General features: G+C 36.5%; 1 protein-coding gene across 2 annotated transcripts; it reads left to right on the top strand.

Moving 5' to 3' along the window:
- Nucleotides 1–249: 249 nt before the first annotated feature.
- On the top strand, nt 250–22361 carry TUBGCP5 (tubulin gamma complex component 5; the record flags this gene model as incomplete). Of its 2 annotated transcripts, XM_084289713.1 has the most annotated exons (24): nt 250–446; nt 1550–1603; nt 1680–1788; nt 3313–3409; nt 4015–4125; nt 4682–4761; nt 5817–5952; nt 6978–7095; nt 8519–8608; nt 9170–9263; nt 9606–9852; nt 10041–10243; nt 10964–11079; nt 12006–12274; nt 13211–13409; nt 14808–14996; nt 15974–16156; nt 16441–16525; nt 16646–16766; nt 17741–17919; nt 18710–18835; nt 19423–19511; nt 20306–20406; nt 21431–22361. In XM_084289713.1, 24 exons carry the CDS (start codon nt 250–252, stop codon nt 21475–21477), a joined length of 3240 nt encoding a protein of 1079 aa, XP_084145839.1. In that variant the 3' UTR covers nt 21478–22361. The 2 variants fall into 2 exon arrangements, with proteins under 2 accessions (XP_084145839.1, XP_084145840.1); XM_084289714.1 differs by lacking the exon at nt 4015–4125.

Here is a 22361-nt window from a genome sequence, read left to right as displayed (position 1 = left end):
CTCTTTTTCTTCACCACGAAAGAGGAAGGAGACACAAAACCCCAGCGAACACCCCGCCGCCATAACGGCGGACAGGGGCCGCGAACCCGCGTCCCTCTGAGGGCACCTTTCCCCTCCCGTTCAACCCTGAGGGACAGGGAGAGCTCTCGCGAGAAGTCGCCGCAAAATCTCGCGAGAGGCGCTGCGGGCGGCTCTGTGGCGCCTCCCGCAGGCGCTTTCCCCCCCCCCCCCATCCCCTCAGCCACCGCCATGGCGGCCCCCGCCTCGCCCGGGCGCCGCAGCCGCTTCGAGCAGGAGCAGGAGCGGGCTGTCCGCGCCCTGGTGCGCAGCATCACCGGGCTGCACGGCGGCAGGGAGCCGCCGCGGGAGACGGGGACCGAGCAGGAGCCGGAGACGGAGCTGGAGCGGTTCCAGACGGCGCTGGATTTCGCATGGTCCAACTTCAGGTCCGCCCCGAGCCGCTGGGGAGGGACGGGAGGGGAGGGGAGGGGAGGGGGAGGGCAGGGGGCAGGGCTGGTGCTGTCCCTGCCGTCTGCCACAGCTTTTCCTTATTCACCACAAATATTTTCTGTAACGTATCCCAACATCACAGGCAGTGCTTCCTTGCTGCAGAAGCATCACATGCTTGCTGAAATCCTCGCTGCCAGGCCTGCAGCTTCATGTTCTAGCTCGTTGCTGTGACGCTTGGAGGTGATTCTAGGTTGTCTGTCGAAATTCAGGCTGTTGAACTTGACTTTCACCCCCCTCACTCAGATGCAGTTAGTTTTCATTTCTCTCTGCAGTCATACGAGTTCTCTCCCTGTTTTTGTTCCAGTTGTTAATGGAAACTAAGGCAAAATATTAGGCTGGGTTTGAGGGCCTGTGTATTGGGTACCTTGTGCTCACTGCTGTCAAGTCCCACTTCATGGTTTCTCTATCTATATAACATATATATATATATGCAAAGAAACTTACTCCTATTTTAATTTCTCTTTCAAAGTCTATTGTGCCTTTTACAAGTTTTTTATTTTTTAATTCACGTACCTTTGTTTTACCTTCCTGTGTATTGATTAGGCTCTCTTTTCTTTTAGGCATCCTCCTTTGCCATTTTTAAGGGAGCTTCTTTTGGGTTTTACAGGCCTTCCCTTGTGGATGTTCTGCCTGTGCTGGTGGTGCAAGTCCCAGATGATTTTTGTGTGTTTGACACAGATGCCTTTGACAATAGTGTTCTTCATCTCCTTGTTCTGCTTGACTTAACTGACGACACATTTTAATTGCTTGCTTTGCTGTTACAGCAGTAATTTTCCATTCAGTTGAAATTGCTGCTTAAACATAATCTGCATTCAATTTTTCCATCTTTAAGGTCAATTGTAGTTAATCCTTGCTGAGATCAGAGGCACGGAGATTAAATTCTGTTGATGTTTAATGATGTTGCAGAACTAAACATGCTTTATTAAAAGGAAAATATATTAAGATAATGAAGTTGTCATCATGTATGTAAATCAGCTTTATTTTCTTCCTTTCATAAGTTGCCTTTTCAAACTTATTCTGATACAGATTTCTTACACAGATTTCACCGTTTTCTGGATGTGAACAGTCATAAAGTAGAGAGGACAATAGAAGGGTGAGTTTCATGTTTATGGACTAATAATCGAGGAGTTAACTTTCTTGAAGTGTTATTGAAACTTTTTTTTCGTTAGAATACATGAAAAATTGATAGTTCATTCTGACCTTGGAAAAGCTGCAAGCTGGAAGAGACTAACAGAAAAGTTTCTGAACTCACCACTCCCAAATGTTGAAGAAACAAAAGTATGTATGTCTCAATTTCCTTCTTTTTTCCACCACCCTTGCATTTACACTCATGAAGCGGGCTTCTGTTGTACTGTTGAGTTGGAAATTTTTGGTGACTTAACAGTGAGGTTTGCAGTTGCTGTTCAAGTCATGGATTTGCAGGGTTGTAGCTTTCCCGTTTGTTTTAGAAATAGGTTTATCGTTTTTTTCAGGGTTTCAGCATGCACAGTTGGATGACTTAAAGGTAATCTTTTTGCTGCAGAGCAGACATTTTGCAGTCAACGTTATACAGATGTTGCAGCTGAATTCCTGTCTGTTCTAAAACAGTGGCTGAACTGAAGTTCTTGCACTTAAGTAACAAGACTGCAGTTTTTGGTTTTAGTACTCCCAAATGGAGTGTTCCTGTCCCATAGCTTCTTTGTTGAGACCATGTGTGTGTTTTGCCTTTGGTGCACTTTGCATCAAATCTGTTTAGGATGCGGTCTGGATGGAAACGGTGAAAGTTGTCTCACTTGGACATTTTCTAGTGTGATAGTTTAATAATGAATTTGGCCTTTTGAAAACTGGAAGTTTCTTCAGCTCTTGAGCCCTCAATAATGTACACGTATCTTGACTTATTGTACTGCATGTACTCTACATTTTTGAGTAAGTACCTTTAGTTGTTCTTGTTTTGAGAGTTAAATAAGATTAAAAGCCCACACAAGCACTTTATACTTCACAGAATCACAGAATTTTCTAGGTTGGAAGAGACCTCAAGGTCATCGAGTCCAACCTCTGACCTAACGCTAACAGTCCCCACTAAACCATATCCCTAAGCTCTACATCTAAACGTCTTTTGAAGACTTCCAGGGACGGTGACTCCACCACTTCCCTGGGCAGCCTGTTCCAGTGCCTCACAACCCTTTCAGTAAAGAAGTTCTTCCTAACATCTAACCTAAAACTCCCCTGGCTCAACTTAAGCCCATTCCCCCTCGTCCTGTCACCAGGCACGTGGGAGAACAGGCCAACCCCCACCTCGCTACAGCCTCCCTTGAGGTACCCATAGAGAGCGATAAGGTCACCCCTGAGCCTCCTCTTCTCCAGGCTGAACAAGCCCAGCTCCCTCAGCCGCTCCTCGTAGGACTTGTTCTCCAGGCCCCTCACCAGCTTCGTCGCCCTTCTCTGCACCCGCTCAAGCACCTCCATGTCCTTGAATGTCCCAAGTATTCTACTTGAATATTGAATACTTGAATGTCCCAAGTATTCTAAGACTTGAAAAAGTTTTTTTCTTAAAGAATGTAGATAGCAGAAATCCATCTGGCTGTTGACCATTTCAAATGGTCTGCTGAAGAGCTGTGGAAAGTCAGAATAAGGCCAAAGAAAAAAAAACTCACTTCTGATAGCAGTGGTTGTGCTCTAAGCAGGTATCAGGAAATAGACCATAACGCCAGTCTCTGCAGGAATTAATGCGGAGCATTCCTACGGATAATAGGCTGTATTTGTTCCTAACCAAAATCATTTAGTCCTCTTATTGACTTGTTTTTTTTTTAATGTGTTTTAAAGACAGATACACACTATTCCATACTGTCTCTTCTGTTGTGTTTGTCTGATTCTCCATCCAACACCACCTATGTGGAAAAACCAAGACAAAAAGAGACAGGTAAGTTTAAAGCTTTTTTTTGTGTTGCTAGTTAAAGATATGCTCAATTAATGCAATCTGATAAGAAGGCCATTTTTCCTCTCCATTTTATTATCTCCTTCACATTGAGATGTATTATTGATTGTCTTTTTTATGATTTATACATTTTATATAGCCTGCAAGTAGCCTTTCCTACCCCATTTATGTTACATTGCATAATTAAGCTTTCCAGTCAGGAAAGCACCTTGGGAACTGTTTCTGCCTTGTACTGCTGTCACTTACTAATGTTCTCTACCTGTTCAGCAGCTTACACACTCAAAGGTAGACAACTGGTTTCTGTCCTCAGTCTCTGTCTTGCACCTTAATAGGAGGTCTGTTGAACCAGCTCTGGTAATATAAATTCCTATGTTCCCAATGTAGTCAAGGAAAGCTAAATGCCTTGGAAGGTTTCCAGAGGGAGATCCCAGTTGCCTGCATTCCAGAGTAGGACTGTTTCACTCAGTGCCTAAAAATGAGGCTTGTGCTTAAGTGTGAGTGGATACCATCCCCCATTTGTTTACAGTGTTGTATCATAGACCGAAAGAAGAATATTTCAGACTAACCTAAAGAAAATCTTGCATCTTAAGATTCCTTTTTGAATGATCTCTGCACATTCCCTCGGCGGTGTTTTGAATGCACTTTCAGCCCCTTCCAGGAATGTGAATATGAAGAGGTTATCTCAAACAGCACTAATTACAGTTGAGTAAGCTTCATGTTTCAGATAATATATTGTAAGTGTGACTTGTTATTTTTTAAAGTATTACACATCACGTCATTGATATGTGGTGTCTTTTTTTTTTTCGGAGAGTAAGATGACCCTTGCTTTATTGTTGGTTACAGTCCAGTATGCTTGTGCATTGGCAAATTACAAATTCAGAATGTCTCTGCCAAGCTAAACGAGATGAGTTACAATAAGTAATACGTTGCATCCTTGCATGTTTTTCCAGGAATGAAGTGTAGGGTAGTGTATGTAGTAGAGATAAATATGCTGGTGGCACGCTTTGCTGCATATTTTGAGTGTACAAACAAAAGAATTGAGAATGAATAAATAAAGAATATACGTGGTCATTACCACAATTTGTGTGTTGCGTTGAAAGTGTATAACCTTGTTAAAGGAGTGGTGGTGTAACCTGAAATGGATGGGAATGCCTTTTGTTTTAGATTTAGAGTAAAAAGGTAATTATAACTTTGGAAATGTTTTTAAAGAAGACAGAGTTATGTGATACTTAATATTTTTCTTATTTATACTTCTAGAAAAGGAAGAAGAATTTGACTGGGGAAAGTATTTGTTGGAAGGAGAAGAAATTTACCTTGGCCCGGGTGCGGATTCACCGGTAAGTAATTTCTTAAGGTAAAAAAAAGTAAGTGTATAAACTATTTTAATGTATTTGGTTGAGTTGCCCTGGCTTCTATGCTATGTTAGATCAATTCTCACAGGATTCCCTACTGTGCTGCTTCTAACTTAATACCGTGAAATACACACAGACCCAAGCAGAGTATCAATAATGCAAGTGCTTTTGTTCTTGACCCTGTTCTGACTTAGTTCAGCAACTAAGCTGGCCCTTTCTGCTGACCCTTCTGCCTGCTCCTCATCAGAGCATCCTGTAGTTCTACAGTTAAACGCGCTTCCACTCCCAAGCTCCAATTCCCCTGAAAGGTTTTTTGGAAAAAAAAAAAAAAAAAAAAAAAGCTTTCCTTTGGCAGCCAGTGTGCTCTTCTGACCTCTCTCCTAATTAACAGGCAATTGCAAGGCTTAACCAATGCTGTCCCTGGTATGGAGGGGTATGACAATGTTTTAGCACCAACATAGGATATATTATGACAAGAGGAGATAAGTACAACAGCAGATTCTCAAGTAATAATTTCACAGTACTAGCTGAAATTAATAGAATATATGTGGATTTCCCTCATCATCGTAACAAAGGCTTCTGGAATTTAGAAGCTTACCAATATTGTGAGAAGTAACCAGTATGGCACTAAGTAGGGAGTAGAGGAAGTTCAGGAGTTCATATCACATTTTTGAGTCTCAGGAGATGTTCTCCTGATAACTTTGAACAGCACAGTAGTGTTGTTGGAGCCTTCTCTCGTGTGATTGTGGGCACGTGGAATATGTTGCACAAATTCAGTAGCATGTGCTTTATGCTATACCTAAGACCAATTGTGTTTGATTTCCTTGCAGATAAAAACAAATGCTTCTTCCACCTCAGACATGCAGCCTTATTGTTAATATAACTTAAACCACTTAAACTCTGGGAGACAGTTACGTTAGTTTTAGTGTTGTGAATTGGCTTTATAGTGAAAACAAATAATAGGTTATGTTCAGCTTCACAGATCAATAGAAACTGAATATAGATCTGCCTGTTACGCTGGGTTTTGTTACACTTGCTAGGATTGGTCTGGAGAAAGTGAAGAGGAGGAAGATACTCAGCCTTTGAGCAGGGAGGACTCGGGTATTCAAGTGGACAGGACACCTTTAGAAGACCAAGATCCAAACAAGAAAACAGTACCTAATGTTTCCTGGAAAGGTTAGATTAAACTGTAGTTCTTATAATCATATGTGCTCAAATTTAACAAGCTAATGCTCCTTTTTTATTATTTAGTGAGATACTGTTAGACCTAGAATTGTAATTTAAAGATGCACCTTACTGGCACTACCACTTGCTTAATTTTTAACAGTAAAGTAACAACATGGAAGGCTTGATTTGATTTCTGTTGATACTAATGGAGAAGGCTTCTGCTTATTTGTGTGGAAATACACATAAATATTCCAAGATAGAAATGAGAACTTACACAGTAAATGTAACATGCAGTTTTACGGGTATAATGTAAATTTTTATTTTAAAGTATCAGAATACTGAAATAATGTGATTGACAACAGACAGTTGACTCAGTCGTAGATATGAAGCATTTTTGAAAAATCCGTTCTGTCATTCAAACACCAGTTTTTTGTCATTCAAACACCACTTTAGGATAGCTTCGGGCGATATTAACTGTAGCTGTATATTTTTGTGTAGAATAATATAGGACACAAAATACCTTGTATAAATAGACTGTAATATTCATAAGGCTTATAATCAGTAGCTACCTAACTAGGGTTAGGTATAGTTTTCTTGTTAATCACGTTTAAGAGAAAAACATTTTTAGGTAATGTACTGAATGAATAGTAAAAAGGAACAAAGAGAAAAAGCTAAAAATATTTGGCACTTTATTTTTTTAAGTCAGCTTAAGTTTTGTATATATTGTTTAACAATTGCCTGAAGCACATTCTCTGACAAAGAATTGAAAACTATATAAATGTCTGAGTTTATTTTCTAGGACTTTTCCTTAACTTTCAGGAGATAAGATACGTCTGTGTCTCTGTGTCACATAACTTGTGCATGATGGTATCATGCAAGTGAGCACAGAGAAGTAGCTGTAATTTGTGATTTATTTCAAAAGATCTGTGCTTCTGCAGCTGAGTGCATAGGCTTATTAATAACTTCTCCTGTGTTTTTATAAGCATTTCTCAAACAAATAAAAATACCCCACTCACTATCCAATGTTTTCACAGTCGGTGAACCTGATGCCCGCAGCTGGCTGGAGCAGCATGTAGTTCCTCAGTACTGGACCGGAAGAGCTCCTCGTTTTTCACATAGTTTGCACTTGCATTCCAACCTGGCTGCGGTCTGGTAAGAAAACAATACCACCTACATATTCCTTACTGGCATATAATTTTAAATAATGACTTTATGAAGCATCTTGACTGTTAAAGTGAAAAGGTAGTATAGTTTCTACTGATTTAGGGAGAAACAGAATTTAGTTAAAAGGGTACAAATTAATAAGATAAACAAACGAGCTTTTTTTTTAATAATTTATTTTCCTTGCATGTAGTTTTTATTACATTTGTCATTATAAGAAAGCGAGTTTTCCTTTTTCAAAGAAGCAGATGTTACTGTTGGGATTTTGTTTGGGTGGACCCTTCTGACGGTCTCTGTGGAACTAATGTAAGTGGGTTGTAAGCGGTCCTGGAAATTACGAATTCCCTAAAATTTAACTTTTGGTTTATTTTTGGTATCTTGCTTAAAAGGTTAATCTTAAACAATGATTTTATGGGGGAAAAAAACATTCCAACATCCTCTGTGGTGTTGGAAAGAAAATGAGAAGGTTGTTTAATTAAACAAACAAAAACAAAAAACAATGCCTGATCATCTTTCCTTCAAATTCTGAAGGATCAGTACTGCATGAATACAGACCATTAGGTTTGTCTTTGGTTCCTTAATTTAATGAATTTCATAATCAACAAGTTAAATTTATTTTAGTGTCAGTTATATTGCCAGTTACGAACCAAAGTTTACAGTCATTATTAGGAAATCAGCAACATAAATAAAGCAATACTACTTCTCTTATGAAGTTCTGTTAGCAGATGTGTGATAAATAAACAGTATTAATCTGGATTTTTGAATTTTTAACATGATTACATATTAAATATTATATATATTTAATTATTATATTATTATATTAAATATAATAAATATTGCCATTGATAATATTAATGACTCAAAATACTACGGATGCAAATAATTATTGAATACTAAAATGTGAAAAATACTTTGGAAGAATTGTGCAACGCAGGATCATAGGGAAGAGTTCTTAGTTGCTTGTGAAAGCTTCCAGTCCTTAAGCAAACTTTTCCGAAAAAGTATGAATTTTGTGATGTGGGTTAGAGAAATTGGTATTTTACTTTTTAGCTTAGTACTTTGAACAGCAAGAGTTAACTCCATAACTTTTCATGGCATTGAGAATGAAATAGTAAGTAGTCACAGGTCAATAATAAAACAAAACAAAAAAACCACTCATTCAGTAATTTGTGTATTTGCTTAATTGTTTGTCTTTTATATACAACTGGGTAGTATTTGAGTGCTTTCCATAGTATTTTGCTAAATGGTATGAAAAAAAAGTTTTTCTTGTTTGTATACTTAAAATGTCTGCATGAGCGTTGTGTATACCTGGATATAATTACAGCAGGACTGAGCCCTAAGATTATTGCTTCATCCTTACTTTCAGATTGTTGATCTGTAATCTCACCCTTAAATCATTTTCATATTTTACAAGGGACCACCACTTGTACGCCAGTAATCCTTTGTATGTGCCAGAAGAGAGAACGCTAGTCACTGAAACTCAGGTTATACGGGAAACTCTTTGGTAAGAGCAGCATCAAAACCTGTGTTTTAACTTCTAGTGCTTTAGTATCCTCATTCAAGGAAATAACAGATTAATCTTTGAAGTTTTACCTGATCAAAGAATTATTACTGAGTGTTTAGCTTCCAGTGTTGCTGACAAGAAAAAATTCTGCTAGCATTTATCTAGCCATTCAGGTTCACAAAGAAGAAAATAGCTTACTGCTTCTTGTATCTTCTGATTCCTCAAGTCTAACTGTCAAGAAGAACCAACTTGTTCTTATCCTGCCCGTAGGGATTTTAGTACTGTGTCCATTTTTTACAAAGTAGGTTTGACTCATCCCATTATTGAAAAATACCTCAACTGGAAAGGAACTTTAGGTTATGCTTGCCTGGTATCAGTGTTTTATTGTTCTTGTAGCAACAACTTAGAGCACCAGTAGCATTGTAGTTGATCTGTGGTCCCCTTTCATTTGAAAAAATGAAACGGTAAGGGAGAGCTAATCCTGTTATTAATTATATAATTGAGTCCATTAAGGGGTGAAAAAGCATTACTCTTTTCATTTCTTTTTCATTTCTTTTCAAGGCTACTTTCAGGAGTGAAAAAGCTTTTCATATTTCAGTTGAATGATGGCAAAGTGGCTGTGCGCAACGATATTATTGTAACTCATTTAACCCATGTAAGTTGTTCCTGAATCTAAGCTGAATATCTGTCATTAGGAAGATGCAATTTTTTGGGAATAGGAAACTAAACTGCTTGTGGAAAAATGATGTTTCTGTAATTGTTCTTAATTTAGTCAAAACATGCCTGACTTAATAAAATAGTAAGACCTGTTCCAGTATGTGAAAATGTGATGAATTGATAGAGATGGCAAAACTTCGTTATATTTTAATTCTTGGGAAAATAGAAATAGAAAATAGAAAATTTCTTTTCCCAAGAAATATCTTGGGATTTAATTGTTATCTTTATAAGATACAATTTATTATTAGATGATTCTAAAAAATACATTTTTTTTTTCTAGAATTGCCTAAGGTCTGTACTGGAGCAGATAGCAGCATATGGTCAAGTTGTGTTCAGACTACAGAAGTTTATTGATGAAGTGATGGGACACAGCCCGGAAAATGTAATGCATGGAACTGTTTCCACTCCAAAGAAAACTACTGAAGCCCCATTCAGAACCTATCAAGCTTTTATGTGGGCATTATATAAATATTTCATTAGCTTTAAAGAAGAACTTACTGAAATTGAAAAATGCATCATCAACAAAGGTACAGTGCATAGGAAATAGGCACACAAGTACATTTTATAAGAGGGAAGCGCACAAAACATTATGCAAATATGTTTTGAAACTGTGGAAGATGCTATGCTGCATTTTAAAAGCTCATGAATAGCATTGCCAGAATATGATTTTCTGCTGGATGTGCCTTTATACGTTTTCTTTTCTTCCTCCCCTCAGACAAAACAGTCACACTTTCAATAGTGATAGATAAGCTGTCTCCCCGGCTGGCACAACTAAAGGTACTTCACAAAGTTTTTAGCACAGGAGTAGCGGAAGTTCCACCTGACACTAGAAATGTTGTACGAGCATCTCATCTGCTTAATACTCTCTACAAAGCTATTCTGGAATATGACAGTGTTGGAGAAGCATCTGAGCAAACGGTAGGGGAAATCATTTTCTCATGCTAGAATATTTGATATCTTAAATTTCTTTCTGGGGTGTGAGTTTGCCAGCTTACAGCTACTGGGGGTAGGGGGCAGATTTGGTAGTCATAAGAAATTACTGTTTTCTGAGAAGAGTTCAATCAACCTGGACAGAGTAAGATTTATGAGGAGATGAGCAGCAGTGCGTTTTGGGGATTGAGGGGAGCAACTGTGGGGAATCAGAGGCCAGAGAGCTGTTACAAAAGAAGGAGCTTTGGAGTAGCTTTCCCCTTGTGTTATTTCTGCAGGTGCATAAATCAATTAGTGTTGAAATGTAGAGTTTGGGTTTTACATTAACTTGCTGATTACACTAGTGAAAATGTAGTAGATACCATTGTGTACTTTCGTTTTCCTGTTTTCTGCGTTACAAAACCACAGCATGTTTTGTGACTATCAGTTACAGCATAAGGGTTGTAAGAGTGAAAATAATGAAAGTTGCTGTTCAGGCCTAATCCCAATGACAAAAGGCATATGGGGAACCTTGCACAATCAGTGCTGCCATTTAGAGTGCTAAAGCTGTAATTTTTAGTTCAATATTTTATCTTTAAAAATCTTTAAGGATAGTTACGTATTTCTTATAAACTTAGGACAGCACAACTAACAGGTTAGACTTTGCCTTATTGCTTGTAATACTAAAAAAACCATTCAGCTACTTTCTTCTTTTTCCTTTAAATTCAGGTGTCCCTTCTGTTCTCTCTCTGGGTTGAGACTGTGAGGCCCTACTTACAGACAGTGGATGAATGGATAGTCCATGGTAATTTGTTTGATCCTGCAAAGGAATTTATCATTCAGAGGTAGGGATTCTCATATTGGACCCCCCTAATGCTGTGCAAGTATGAATACAAAACCTGCTGTAGAGCCTAGGAAGTAAATGGTGACAACAAAAGTAGGGTTTCATGTTTATTATTTCACTTGAGTAGAATTTGTTTCTTAATCGTTCTATTATGGATTGCTTCAGATTTCCCATTAGGGAAATTACCTTAGATTTTGATCCATACCAGCTATTGTTCTGGAATATAAATTATTTTAATTTTTCAATAATTCATTATTATGAAGAAATCCGTAGTAGTTGAGAACTCAAAAAACCTTATTGCATCCTACTGGACTTTTCTTTCTGTCATTCTACAGTTGTGTTTTCATAACTAATAATGGGTGATTTCAAATCCTACTTATATTTGAGCTTTGCTTTTAATTACATGATTTAGGTTACTTTCCAAGTAACTTCAAAGACTAAACTGTGCATGTGATGTAAACATAAACAGCACAAAAGAGCAAAGTGGACTAAGAATTGAGTTTCACCTACTCTGGAATATTTCAGCATTCCTAGTACTACTTGCTTCTCTGTGGGTTTTATGTCCTGAATAAATCTGCCTGTCAGTCACTAGTAATTGTTATGCGTTGCACTGTGAATACTTAATTTCCCACACAAATTTAATTATAATTATCTGCCTTGTTTTGTGTATTTGGTTAGTTAGGTGTTGTTTGATTTATTTATTTATTTTTTATCTCCTGTGAACTGATTCTTTATTCTGTTAAAGCTATCATCCTTTCTAGAGGTGTCTGGATAGTTTATGATACGAACTTATTTTGTATGCTATGGATGTGCTTCCTGACTACCCTAAGAGAAGGGCAAAGTATAGAGCAAAGATGAAACTTACTATAAGATGTATATTCATCTTTTAAAAAAGGAAATATTCATCAGCTTTTTACTTCTTTGCAGAAACAAAAATGTTCCAGTTAATCACAGGGACTTTTGGTATGCTACTTACACATTGTATAGTGTGTCAGAAAAGACAGAGAATGAAGAGAAGATGAGTGATAATGCCAGTGCCAGTTCTGGCAGTGACCAAGCCCCTTCAAGCAGGCAACACACTATGGTCTCTTTTCTGAAACCTGTGCTGAAGCAAATCATCATGGCTGGAAAATCCATGCAGCTGTTGAAGAATCTTCAATGCAAAGATGGCTCTCCGCAGCAGGCTGCATCGAGGGGTGAGGTGTCAGTTTGTCAAATGCCATGCAGTAGGCTATCTAATAGCATGGATGTATTCTATGTAATTGTTTTTCTGCAGCTTTAGAATAATTTAACTGTCCTTGTTATGTGTCAATGTCATGGTTTGTAACTTCACGTGAAAACCATCTTCCAGGGCAAACAAGTGACAAGAACAAAGCAAACAAAGATTGAGCATTCCCTTCCCTTTTTATGGCTTCCAATATTGCTTTCTTAAACTTGTTTTCATATGCTTTCAAAGCACATTTAATTTGTTATGAGACAGACAAGAACAGTTTTTGTGTTCTAACAGTAAAACTGTTTTGGTTTAATAAGTAGTTGCTTTTCATTACTAAGTGATTGAATAATTCTGAGGTAGCACACACAACTTCTTTAAAAAAGCAGCATACTAATAATTAGAAGAAAGATATATTGACATTTTTATAGGTTTTTTTATTTAGGAATTTTTTGAATGATTGTAAAAGAACACAGCAGTATAACCAATGTTGCTTTTTCAGAAAAGTCAAAATACATTTTTTGCTTACTCAGTTTCTGTATGTTTAATAGAGATAATTGAATTGTTTTGGAATATCTAGGCTCGTTTCCCCCCTTTGATGTGAGAATGTAATTTTTTCTAGTGAAGGCTGCAGGGCTGTTTAGGTGCTAAGAATTAATTGCCTTTGTGCTTGGAGGAAGAAGTTCTCTGACAGTCTCTGATCAGCAACGCATTTGAACTTATACCTGACTTTAAGCATTAGACCTCCTGATTTGGCAATACTTAGTTCTAACTATGTACTTGAGTACTTTCTTGAATAGCGGCCAAAACGTAGTTTGCTAAAATATATCAAGAAAATACGAGATTCCACAGTTCTTCTTGAGTGGTGGCGATGTTATCTTCTAGAATGAAGTCTCACCATGAAATGTGTTGCCCAATTTAGATGCTGAAAGAAAGAGTTTGTATACGCTGTTCTTGGAATCAGTGCAGTCTCGCCTGCGGCATGGGGAAGAGTCTGTTCCAGATATTATTACAGAACAGCAGGCCACAAAGCAGAGCCTGATAAAGATGCAATCTATAGCAGAAAGACACTTGGAACTGGATGATGTCCATGACCCACTGCTGGCTATTAATTTTGCTAGGTAAGTAAACAACCACTTGCTAAGAAGGATCTTCCTGCGGTGTTGTTGAGAGCAGTGTTCTACTTAGTGATATTTGGTAAACCCAAATTTTTATTGCTGCTGCAGTAAAAAAGCAAACACAGTAAAGAGTGCTAATAATCAGTGGCAGGATCTAAATAAACACTACACGTGTGCTTAGTTAAAGAAAAACAATTAAAATCAGTGAGGAATCTCCTATTGACATCTGTTAGCATAGAGAGGGAGTAATCTTTTTCATAACCTTTTTAGCACACAGATAGGTGTTTTAGTAATGAATATAGCTGTAAAATCTAAACTTCAATGTGCTTGCTTGAAGTTTGTGTTCTGTATACTTGGTGCGTATTCTCTGAAAAATGCAGCTTTGTGTGTGGTGGTGTTAGAGAATTTAAAAGCCTTGGAAAATTCTTGTTTACTGCATAAACATTGTTATTCTTCATAAAGAGGGAAGTCACACAGATTATAAATGTCTTGAGAATTAGCAGGAAAGGCTAACTCTAAACATCTTTCCTTTTTGTCATTGCAAATAAGAAATAGCTATTTATGTATTTGCTAAATACCAGCTATCAATCATGTGCTTTCAGTTCAGTCTTAGAAGGAGTTTGTTTTAAAGAAATCATAATTAAGAGTAGATAAGACTCTATTACTTCTCTTGTTCATTGCGACTGATCTGGTTGTTAAAGCTGACAGTAAGTTTATTTCAATGTCTGACTCATCCAGTCGGTATCTGCAATGAAGCAGGCTTCCTCTTACAGTTGATTCAGCTACTGAGCAGATTTTCAAAAATTGTTATAATTTTTTTTTTCTGTGACAAAATAACTCTACTTACTTGATGTAGGCTGCCCACAGACACGCTCTTCCCATGGAATAATATTACAGATTATACAAGTATCCCATATTTAAGGTGTCTCATGCAAAATCTGGATTTGTGCCTTTTTTTCTTTACCTGGCAGTTCATCTGGCTACTCCATATGCGTAACATGGTTTAAAAAGTTGATAATGATAAAGGGTTTATTAATCTGTTTGAACCTGATGTTGTTATTTCAGTGTTTGATTATTATTTATTCCTTTGTGATTACAGTGCGCTGTTCTTTTTCATGCTCTTATGCTTGGTCATTATGTGTTGAAACTAACAAGAATGGCCAGTTATAATATCATATTATAAATCTCATATAACTGTAACATTATATAATTATATAGCTATATAACTGTAACTCTTTTAATGTAACAGTTGCAATTAACAGTTCCAAACCAGCTTTTATTCTGCAGTATTTTTTTTAGAGTAGAAGCTCCAATTTCGAGTAAGATTTTCAAAGGTATGACATTTTTATATGTTGTAGGAATTATGTGCCTTCTTCCCTAAGTAGTGTGTTTATTTTGAAGATTATATTTGGAACAGAGCGACTTTCACGAGAAGTTTACTGGTGGGGACGTTTGTGTGGATAGATCCTCAGAATCGGTCACCTGCCAGACTTTTGAGTTGACTTTGAGGTCTTGCCTTTATCCTCACATAGACAAGCAGTACCTGGAATGCTGTGGTAATCTGATGCAAACTCTAAAGAAGGATTATAGGTAAGAAAGTAAATCAGTTTTCCTCAACATTTTTATTTACCAGTGATATGTTACATACTAAAAACATAATTTCTATTTTAAAGATTTTGATTGAAAAGCCTCAAAGTGTGTTTTATTTCTTCTGCAATTTGTTAATCACCAAAAAAACCATTAGCAAAGAAAGGGGGATTTAACATTGTCGTGAGTGAAGCTTTAGTCTGACTTGAATCAACAACAAAACCGTTGTTTGTCTTGAGTGGTTGTTTAATAGGGAAGTTGTTTCAGATCGTATTTTTAATAGTGTTGCTGTTTGAAACTGGAAGGCGAATTTTAGGAGGCCAGAATAGATTTATTTAATATGAGATTCAATTGCAGTAATGTAAAATTTGTATTATACGAAACAATATTAGTGTGTTTTTGTTTTTTTTACTACATAAAGTGAAAATGACTATTCCTTTTATATTTTAGATGGTCATAAGTCACTGATTTTTAATCTCTCTAAAGTACTTAATGAAGTCACTGTGCTTTTAATCTGTCTGTAGTACTTAATGTATTTTTATAGTCTTTGTTTCTGAAAAAGTAGTTAAAATCACTTTGATCACTTTCTGGAGCTCCGTATTGAAGTCTCTTACTACACAGAACTCTCCCTGAAATTTCATCTCCTTTCCTAAGTTCTGTTTAGAAAGAGGGATGGGATTGCTAAAGCTGTCTTTGAGAATAGCCTAGCCTGTAAGAAGGCTGAACTCCTTGAGCACTTCTGTTGAAGGTAGCGTGTTGTTCAAACTTACGAGAAATAATGGGATGGTTATTTTGTTTTATTTGAATGTACTTGAAGGCTGCCTGAGGGGTAAGCATAGGATTTTGTGTGGATTTCATTGAATTTCTTTTCAATACTGAATTTTTGTAATGAAGAGTTCTTAATGTTTTGTTCTGTAACAACTATTTGATTTTGCTTGTATGATTAAGCCTTCAAAAATGTTGTATCTTGCCCTGTTTAGGCTTGTAGAATACTTGCAAGCAATGAGAAACTTTTTCTTGCTCGAAGCTGGTGATACTATGTACGATTTCTATACATCCATTTTTGACAAAATACGAGAAAAAGAAACGTGGCAGAATGTTGCTTTCTTAAATGTTCAACTTCAAGAAGCAGTAGGGCAACGTTATCCAGAGGACAGTTCAAGGTAAAATGCAAAATCCTGTAAAATACACTTTAGTTACGGTTTCTATCACATCTGCCCATAGTAAAATACTTCACTTGCATAGGTCAATGCTAATTATTGCGTATTCATTACAAACATCTGTTTTAATGAAGCTTTGAGCTTCATTAAAGCTTCTTTCTACACACCTCTACCTAATTAAATTAGACAATTGATATTTAATGATAAGAAATTGAAAATATCTGATGGAGGTAGCCAGTGATTTAAAACAGATCACCATCAATAAAAGCACTTCTTTCTTTGCATAGGTTGTCTATATCATTTGAAAGTGTTGACACAGCTAAAAAGAAACTTCCTGTCCACACCTTAGATGGCCTGACATTAAGTTATAAGGTAAAGTGTAGTAAATTAATATTGCAGTGATTTTAATTCTAGAACAGATTTAAAGTGTTGCGTTAAAGTGACTTAACTTTTCTTGCCTTGTCTTTCTGTCCTATCCTCTGCTCTTCTTAGGTTCCTTGGCCTGTGGATATAGTTATAAGCTTAGAGTGCCAAAAAATTTACAATCAAGTATTTCTGCTCTTGCTGCAAATAAAGTGGGCGAAGTATAGCCTAGATGTTTTACGATTTGATGGTAAGAAACTGTTTCAGTGAAAGATACTCTAACAACTTGTTCTGTGGCCTAAGGGTATAAATAGTCTGCTGCCTTCTTCAGTTTTAACTAGTATTAACCAGTTAGAAGTTTGATTCATTCTATAAAATACTAATACGTATTAATTTCAGAAATCAGATCTATTTAGCAGGGCATACTTTTCACATTGTTTCAGCCTTAGGGATGACACTGTTTATCCATGCATTCCTGTTGTCTCTGTGGTTCAGGTCTGGTTAGTTTATATTGAAACTTGCTTCATTCTTCAGACTTTGCTGTTGAAATGTCTGTCTGCTGCACCCTAGTGTTTTGCTTTATTTATAGCCCAAGTTTTATCAGTAATATCTTGCAAACAAATTAAGGAAACAAAATGAAAAAAAATACTCTGAGATTGAAACAGTAAGCTAGACAGGAATTGATACTTGAAACTATAATTTAAATATTTGGGGGTTGTAAAAAGAGATATTTTGGTGTCTTCCTTCACTGGATTATGCTTTTCCTTTCTCATATAAGTTCTTGTCCTAGAAAATTCTTGTCTAGAAAAACAAATTAGAAAGTTGATGCTTCATTTATGTTTTGTATATCAGTTAACTAATTCTTTTCCTGAAAGTTTTCTGTTGTTTAAACTTAAACTTTACGTACATATTTTTGTTCTAGTATTTTCCCCATTGTGGAGATAGTATACACGTTTATTTTTAATATAGTTGTGTGTTTTCCTTTCACATAAATAGCTTTTAAATAGCACTTCCTATTCTAGTATTTATCAAATTGCATGGTGCATGTATTTTCAAACTATTTCAATATATTGCTGCTATATTTTAATAAAACACCTGAATTGCAAGAAAAAAATTGTGTGTCTCACAGAATAATAAGAAATAAAAATTAGTTTCAAGTTACATTTTAGCCACAGTTTGTCTTCATAAATGCTTCATTTAAATACTTTTGCATTTTCTTTTTAGAACTAGTCAGTGCTGCAGAAAACTCACAGGTTAAGGAAGGAACTTTATTAGAACACGGAACACTTCCTCTATTTGGACTGCAAACAGAAAGTATAAAACAACAAATACATCGCATGTTCCTCTTAAGAGTGAAACTTATGCATTTTGTTAACAGTCTGCACAACTACATCATGACGAGGGTTTGTCTTATATCATAATTTCATTTATACTACGAACTTGTAACTGAAGATGCAGTATTATTTTTTCTTTATGTCTACCGAGACCAAATACATGCAAATAAAAAGCAAGATCATATTCTAATGTCCGTTCTACAAAGTGATTTGAGCTTAAAATATATCAGTATTTATTTGGCCATTTAAAATCAGTAATTCTAAAAATACTTTGGAAGTTCATCATGTGGATGAATCTTTTGATATAATTAGTTCTTTTCTTTTTGGTTGTTTCTCCCAGTGTTATGTTCCTAGCGTTCAGTCATGTCAACATATGTTTGTTTAAGCTGTTGAATCTCTTAAGAGATATTATACTTTCAAAAGTATTCCGAAAGACATTTTTATTTAAATTGATCCTTCTCAAAAATATCTAGTGTACTGATCCAAATGTGTATGTATAACCTCTCAAAAACAAAGGTAATGCCTCTAGATTCATATCTGCTTTACTATTGCCTTTTTTGATCTTTTATGAAATCAATATTCTCTAAATCAACTCTTCTGGGGATAGTATGCCTGCCTTTCTGCAGTGGCAATGTTCTTATTTAAGTGAAGAATGTCACTGAGTTGTGAGAAGAACTTGAAGTTTTTACTGTGTTGATGGTAGCAGGGAGGTTGAGCCTGAAAGATGCAATTGGAAAGGGCAGAGCAAATGAATGGAGCAATTATAGGCTCTTTCTCCCCCTCTTGAAAAAGTCTTGAAAGAGAGTCGTAAGCACTTGTGTGGAACACTGAATTTAATAACTGTGGTCTTCTCCTTAAGATTCTTCACAGTACGGGCTTGGAGTTTCAGCACCAGGTAGAAGAAGCCAAAGATTTAGATCAGTTGATAAAGATTCATTACAGATACCTATCTACAATCCATGATCGCTGCCTGCTGAGAGAAAAGGTGTGTAAAAAAAAATGGAATATTTAGTGCATTGAGGTTAGCAGGACAAGAAAATGGTTTAGTACTAACTATGATGCCTATTTTGCAGTTCATACATAGGTAGCAGTATATGGGTCCCCTAAAGGAAATGGTAGCTCATCCAGAGTTAACACTGTGATTCAGTTTCTCTTGCAAGTCTCAGCTCCAATTCTATGAAGGAGAGAAGAGAAGATAAAATGAAATTCTTTACACTGGGTTTCACTTAATTTACTTGGTTTTGAGAGAAGAGATGTTGGGATTTGAAGAAACCAAGACCTGGAAATGTAACGAGGATTGTATATATTGGTGTGGTAGGAAATGGAGATTCAAGGCTGTAGCCTTCTATTCCACATGCTGTCTGTACTAGTCCTCATCGAAATAATCACAGAAATGAATGAGAGAGCAAATACAAAACACATCTTAAATGTGAAGACTCGCCGTGTACCTAGGAGACTGTGTTTTGTAGATCAGATTAAATGGCATGGGATGCCTTTGTATCTGTAATAATGAAAATGATGCTTAACTATGAATTTCTGACTGCTGTTCCTTTTGTTTGATTGTTACTTTAGGTTAGCTTTGTGAAAGAAGCTATAATGAAAGTGTTAAATTTGGTACTGATGTTTGCAGACCGTTGGCAGGCTGGTTTGGGGGCTTGGAAGTAAGTATACATACCTAAAATTCTACATGGTCATGATTTCACAGCTCAGAATGTGCTTTTGAGATTTTTTTGCCCGTGAAATAACGGGAGTTTGCTCAGTGTTTTAACACCAGATACCAGAGGCTAATTACTGTTTATTTTTAAAAAGTGAAATGTATTTTGGATAGAAAAATAAATAGAACATAGCAAGTTTTGTGCACCGATGTCAGTGTATATATTCAGTATTTACTAATTAAAAGTGTGCTTCATACGTAACTTTTAAATGTAAAGTCTTGAAAAGATTGTAGAGCATAGCAACAAAGAGGGTTTTCTTTTCAATGATGTTTGCTCATAATGGTAAAATGAGAGGTTCAAGGGTTTGGTTTATGATGGAGTTTCCTAGCTGTGATGTAAAGTTGTAGGCAGCCAGATGCTGACTTCATTAAATGGTTTTTGAGAAGTGGGAATATTGCTCCGACAATAGGGACCAGGGATGGCTGTGCTGAAATTCCAGTGAATCATAGGAATAGTAGTTCTTGTCAGTTGGAACCACACAGTTCCTCCTAGTAAATGTAAAAATCTCTAGGGGGATAAAGAAATCATTCCTAATGCCATCACGATAGCGCTCAGGCACTCCTGTCTAAATTGCCCGGGTTTTCTTGAAGTGTTATACACAGACATAACTGAAATATCGTGAGTTCAAGGCAGATTGCTGTGCAAAGAGCACTCTAGTCATTCACTGGGAAGTTGTGGTTATATTTTGCAGATAACAGTTGTTCAGCTGTTAAGTGTACCTCTGTTAAACTGTTTTGTAGGATGGAATCCATAGAGAAGATGGAATCTGATTTTAAAAACTGTCACATGTTTCTTGTAACTGTCCTCAACAAAGCTGTCTGTCGAGGCTCTTTTCCTCACTGTAAGTACATGAGGCTTTTCGTAAACCTACACTTCTTGGGACACAAGCTTTATTATGAATATATTTTAATCTGTTTGTCCATACATCTTAAAATATTTAGTTTGTGAAAGGTATTCAGGGAAGCGTGAAGCCTTACTTTTTAATAAATTCAATCATTATTCTTGGAGTATGCGTACCATACTTTATTTTTTATGACAACTACCTTCAGTTTACCTCTTTGCTTGAGGAAAAAATGGCTGATGTAGCCAAGAGAGTAACAGGCAGTCTTCTACATGAATAAATGAAACCAAGACCTGGAGAGCATATAAAAGCATTCTTTCTGATGTCGCTGGGTGACAGACAGCTGTGATACATCTTAAACAAATAAAGTTTTAGTATTATGATGACTTAGGTACAGCTGCTCAGAGCTCTTGGCTCTGCCCATCCATGTAGGAGGCTGCTTCATCAGTAGCAGAAACAGCAGAGGAGGATGTGGCTGTGCTTCCACTTGCATACTGATATTAGCTTAAATTGCCAATCAATGCCTGTTTGAGATAAGGGGGCAACTTCTGAATGGGGTTAGCTGGGATGTACATGCACATTCACCTTGCTGCTTCTTTGAGAGCAGTACTTTCCAAAAGGAAGCAGGATGGGCTTCTGAAAGAGGTTTATATCTTATATCAGCACTGTTTAGCTACAAGACCTTGTATGTAAGAACTGTCTGTGAGAATGGCTTACTGCACATAACTCCCCCCAACTTTTATTCATTTTTTTTATTTACAGACATCAATATTTCTTGGCAGTTAGCTCATTTCTTGACAGTTCTTTTCAGTTTTCCATTAGTTATTTGAGGTGGTAACAAAAATGGCAATGTTGCCTGAAATGTCAGAGATTTGTAAAGTTTTAAATGTCTTACCATCTTAAATCCTGAAATGTTAAAATTTTAAAAATAAACTGGTATCTTTCTTTTTAAACTACAGCACTGAATATTGCAGTGAATGTTTGCAGACTGCAAATACTAACTTTTTGATGGTTTGCTTCACAGTGGAATCCTTAGCTTTGTCACTGATGGCTGGCATGGAACAAAGTTAACGCTTGCACCTGAACTACTAAGCAACTGAAAGCAGCGTTTACACTGAATTTCCGTTGTTAACTGTGAGCATTTTACACCCCATTTTGAAATGTGTCTAGCTAAATAATACTGATGGTTTGGAGTTGTGTAAAGTATGTTAAAATGTAAATACTGTACAGGTATTTAAGTGTGTTGGTTGTGGCTATACTTTTCTCTGTATGTATATGCTTTAACATCAAAAAACGTGCAGTGTAAAATGCATCCTTTGTAAACAGTCTCATTTGAAAATATATAAACTGTACTTCATGCTGTATAAAGGATTTTTTTTTCTATTATAAATAATTGTTGATTTACTGTTTCCGTTAATTTTGCAGCTCTGAATAGGTCACATGGCAATGTGGAGTGGTATGGCAATTCTTATTATTCAAAAGTTTTGTTGAGTTCATTTTAGCCTCTTCTTCCTTTGAGAAGAGGAATCATATTTGCTTAATGTTCTTAGGGAACAATTAAGACTGTTACAATAAACTGGTATAACAAAATACAACATCAATTTAAGTAAAGGATATTATTGCAGACCATAAAATACCAGTATTTTGAATTTAAATGATCAATATTTACTAATTTTAGCAATAAACTCTTGTCAGTTTAAGCATGATCAAGATCACAGTGCGTGATATATTAATTTTAACTACTGGATTGCTGAGGTGTTTGAGGTGGTCAGATATGACTTGACCCTACTTCAAAGCAGTTTGCAAACAAACCTTTTATCTAATAACTAACTTCTTGTAAAGAGGTAGATCATAATACAGAAGGGTACATGTTTAGAGAAGTAAACGTGGGGCTTGTTCTGCTCAAGATGACTTGCCCTGTCTTCTCCCTATGGAATTTTCTCTGTAGTTCCGGC

Source organism: Netta rufina (genome assembly GCF_964035555.1).
Source record: "Netta rufina genome assembly, chromosome: 1".
NCBI lineage: Eukaryota > Metazoa > Chordata > Aves > Anseriformes > Anatidae > Netta > Netta rufina.
This window is presented reverse-complemented; position numbering and strand designations above follow the sequence as displayed.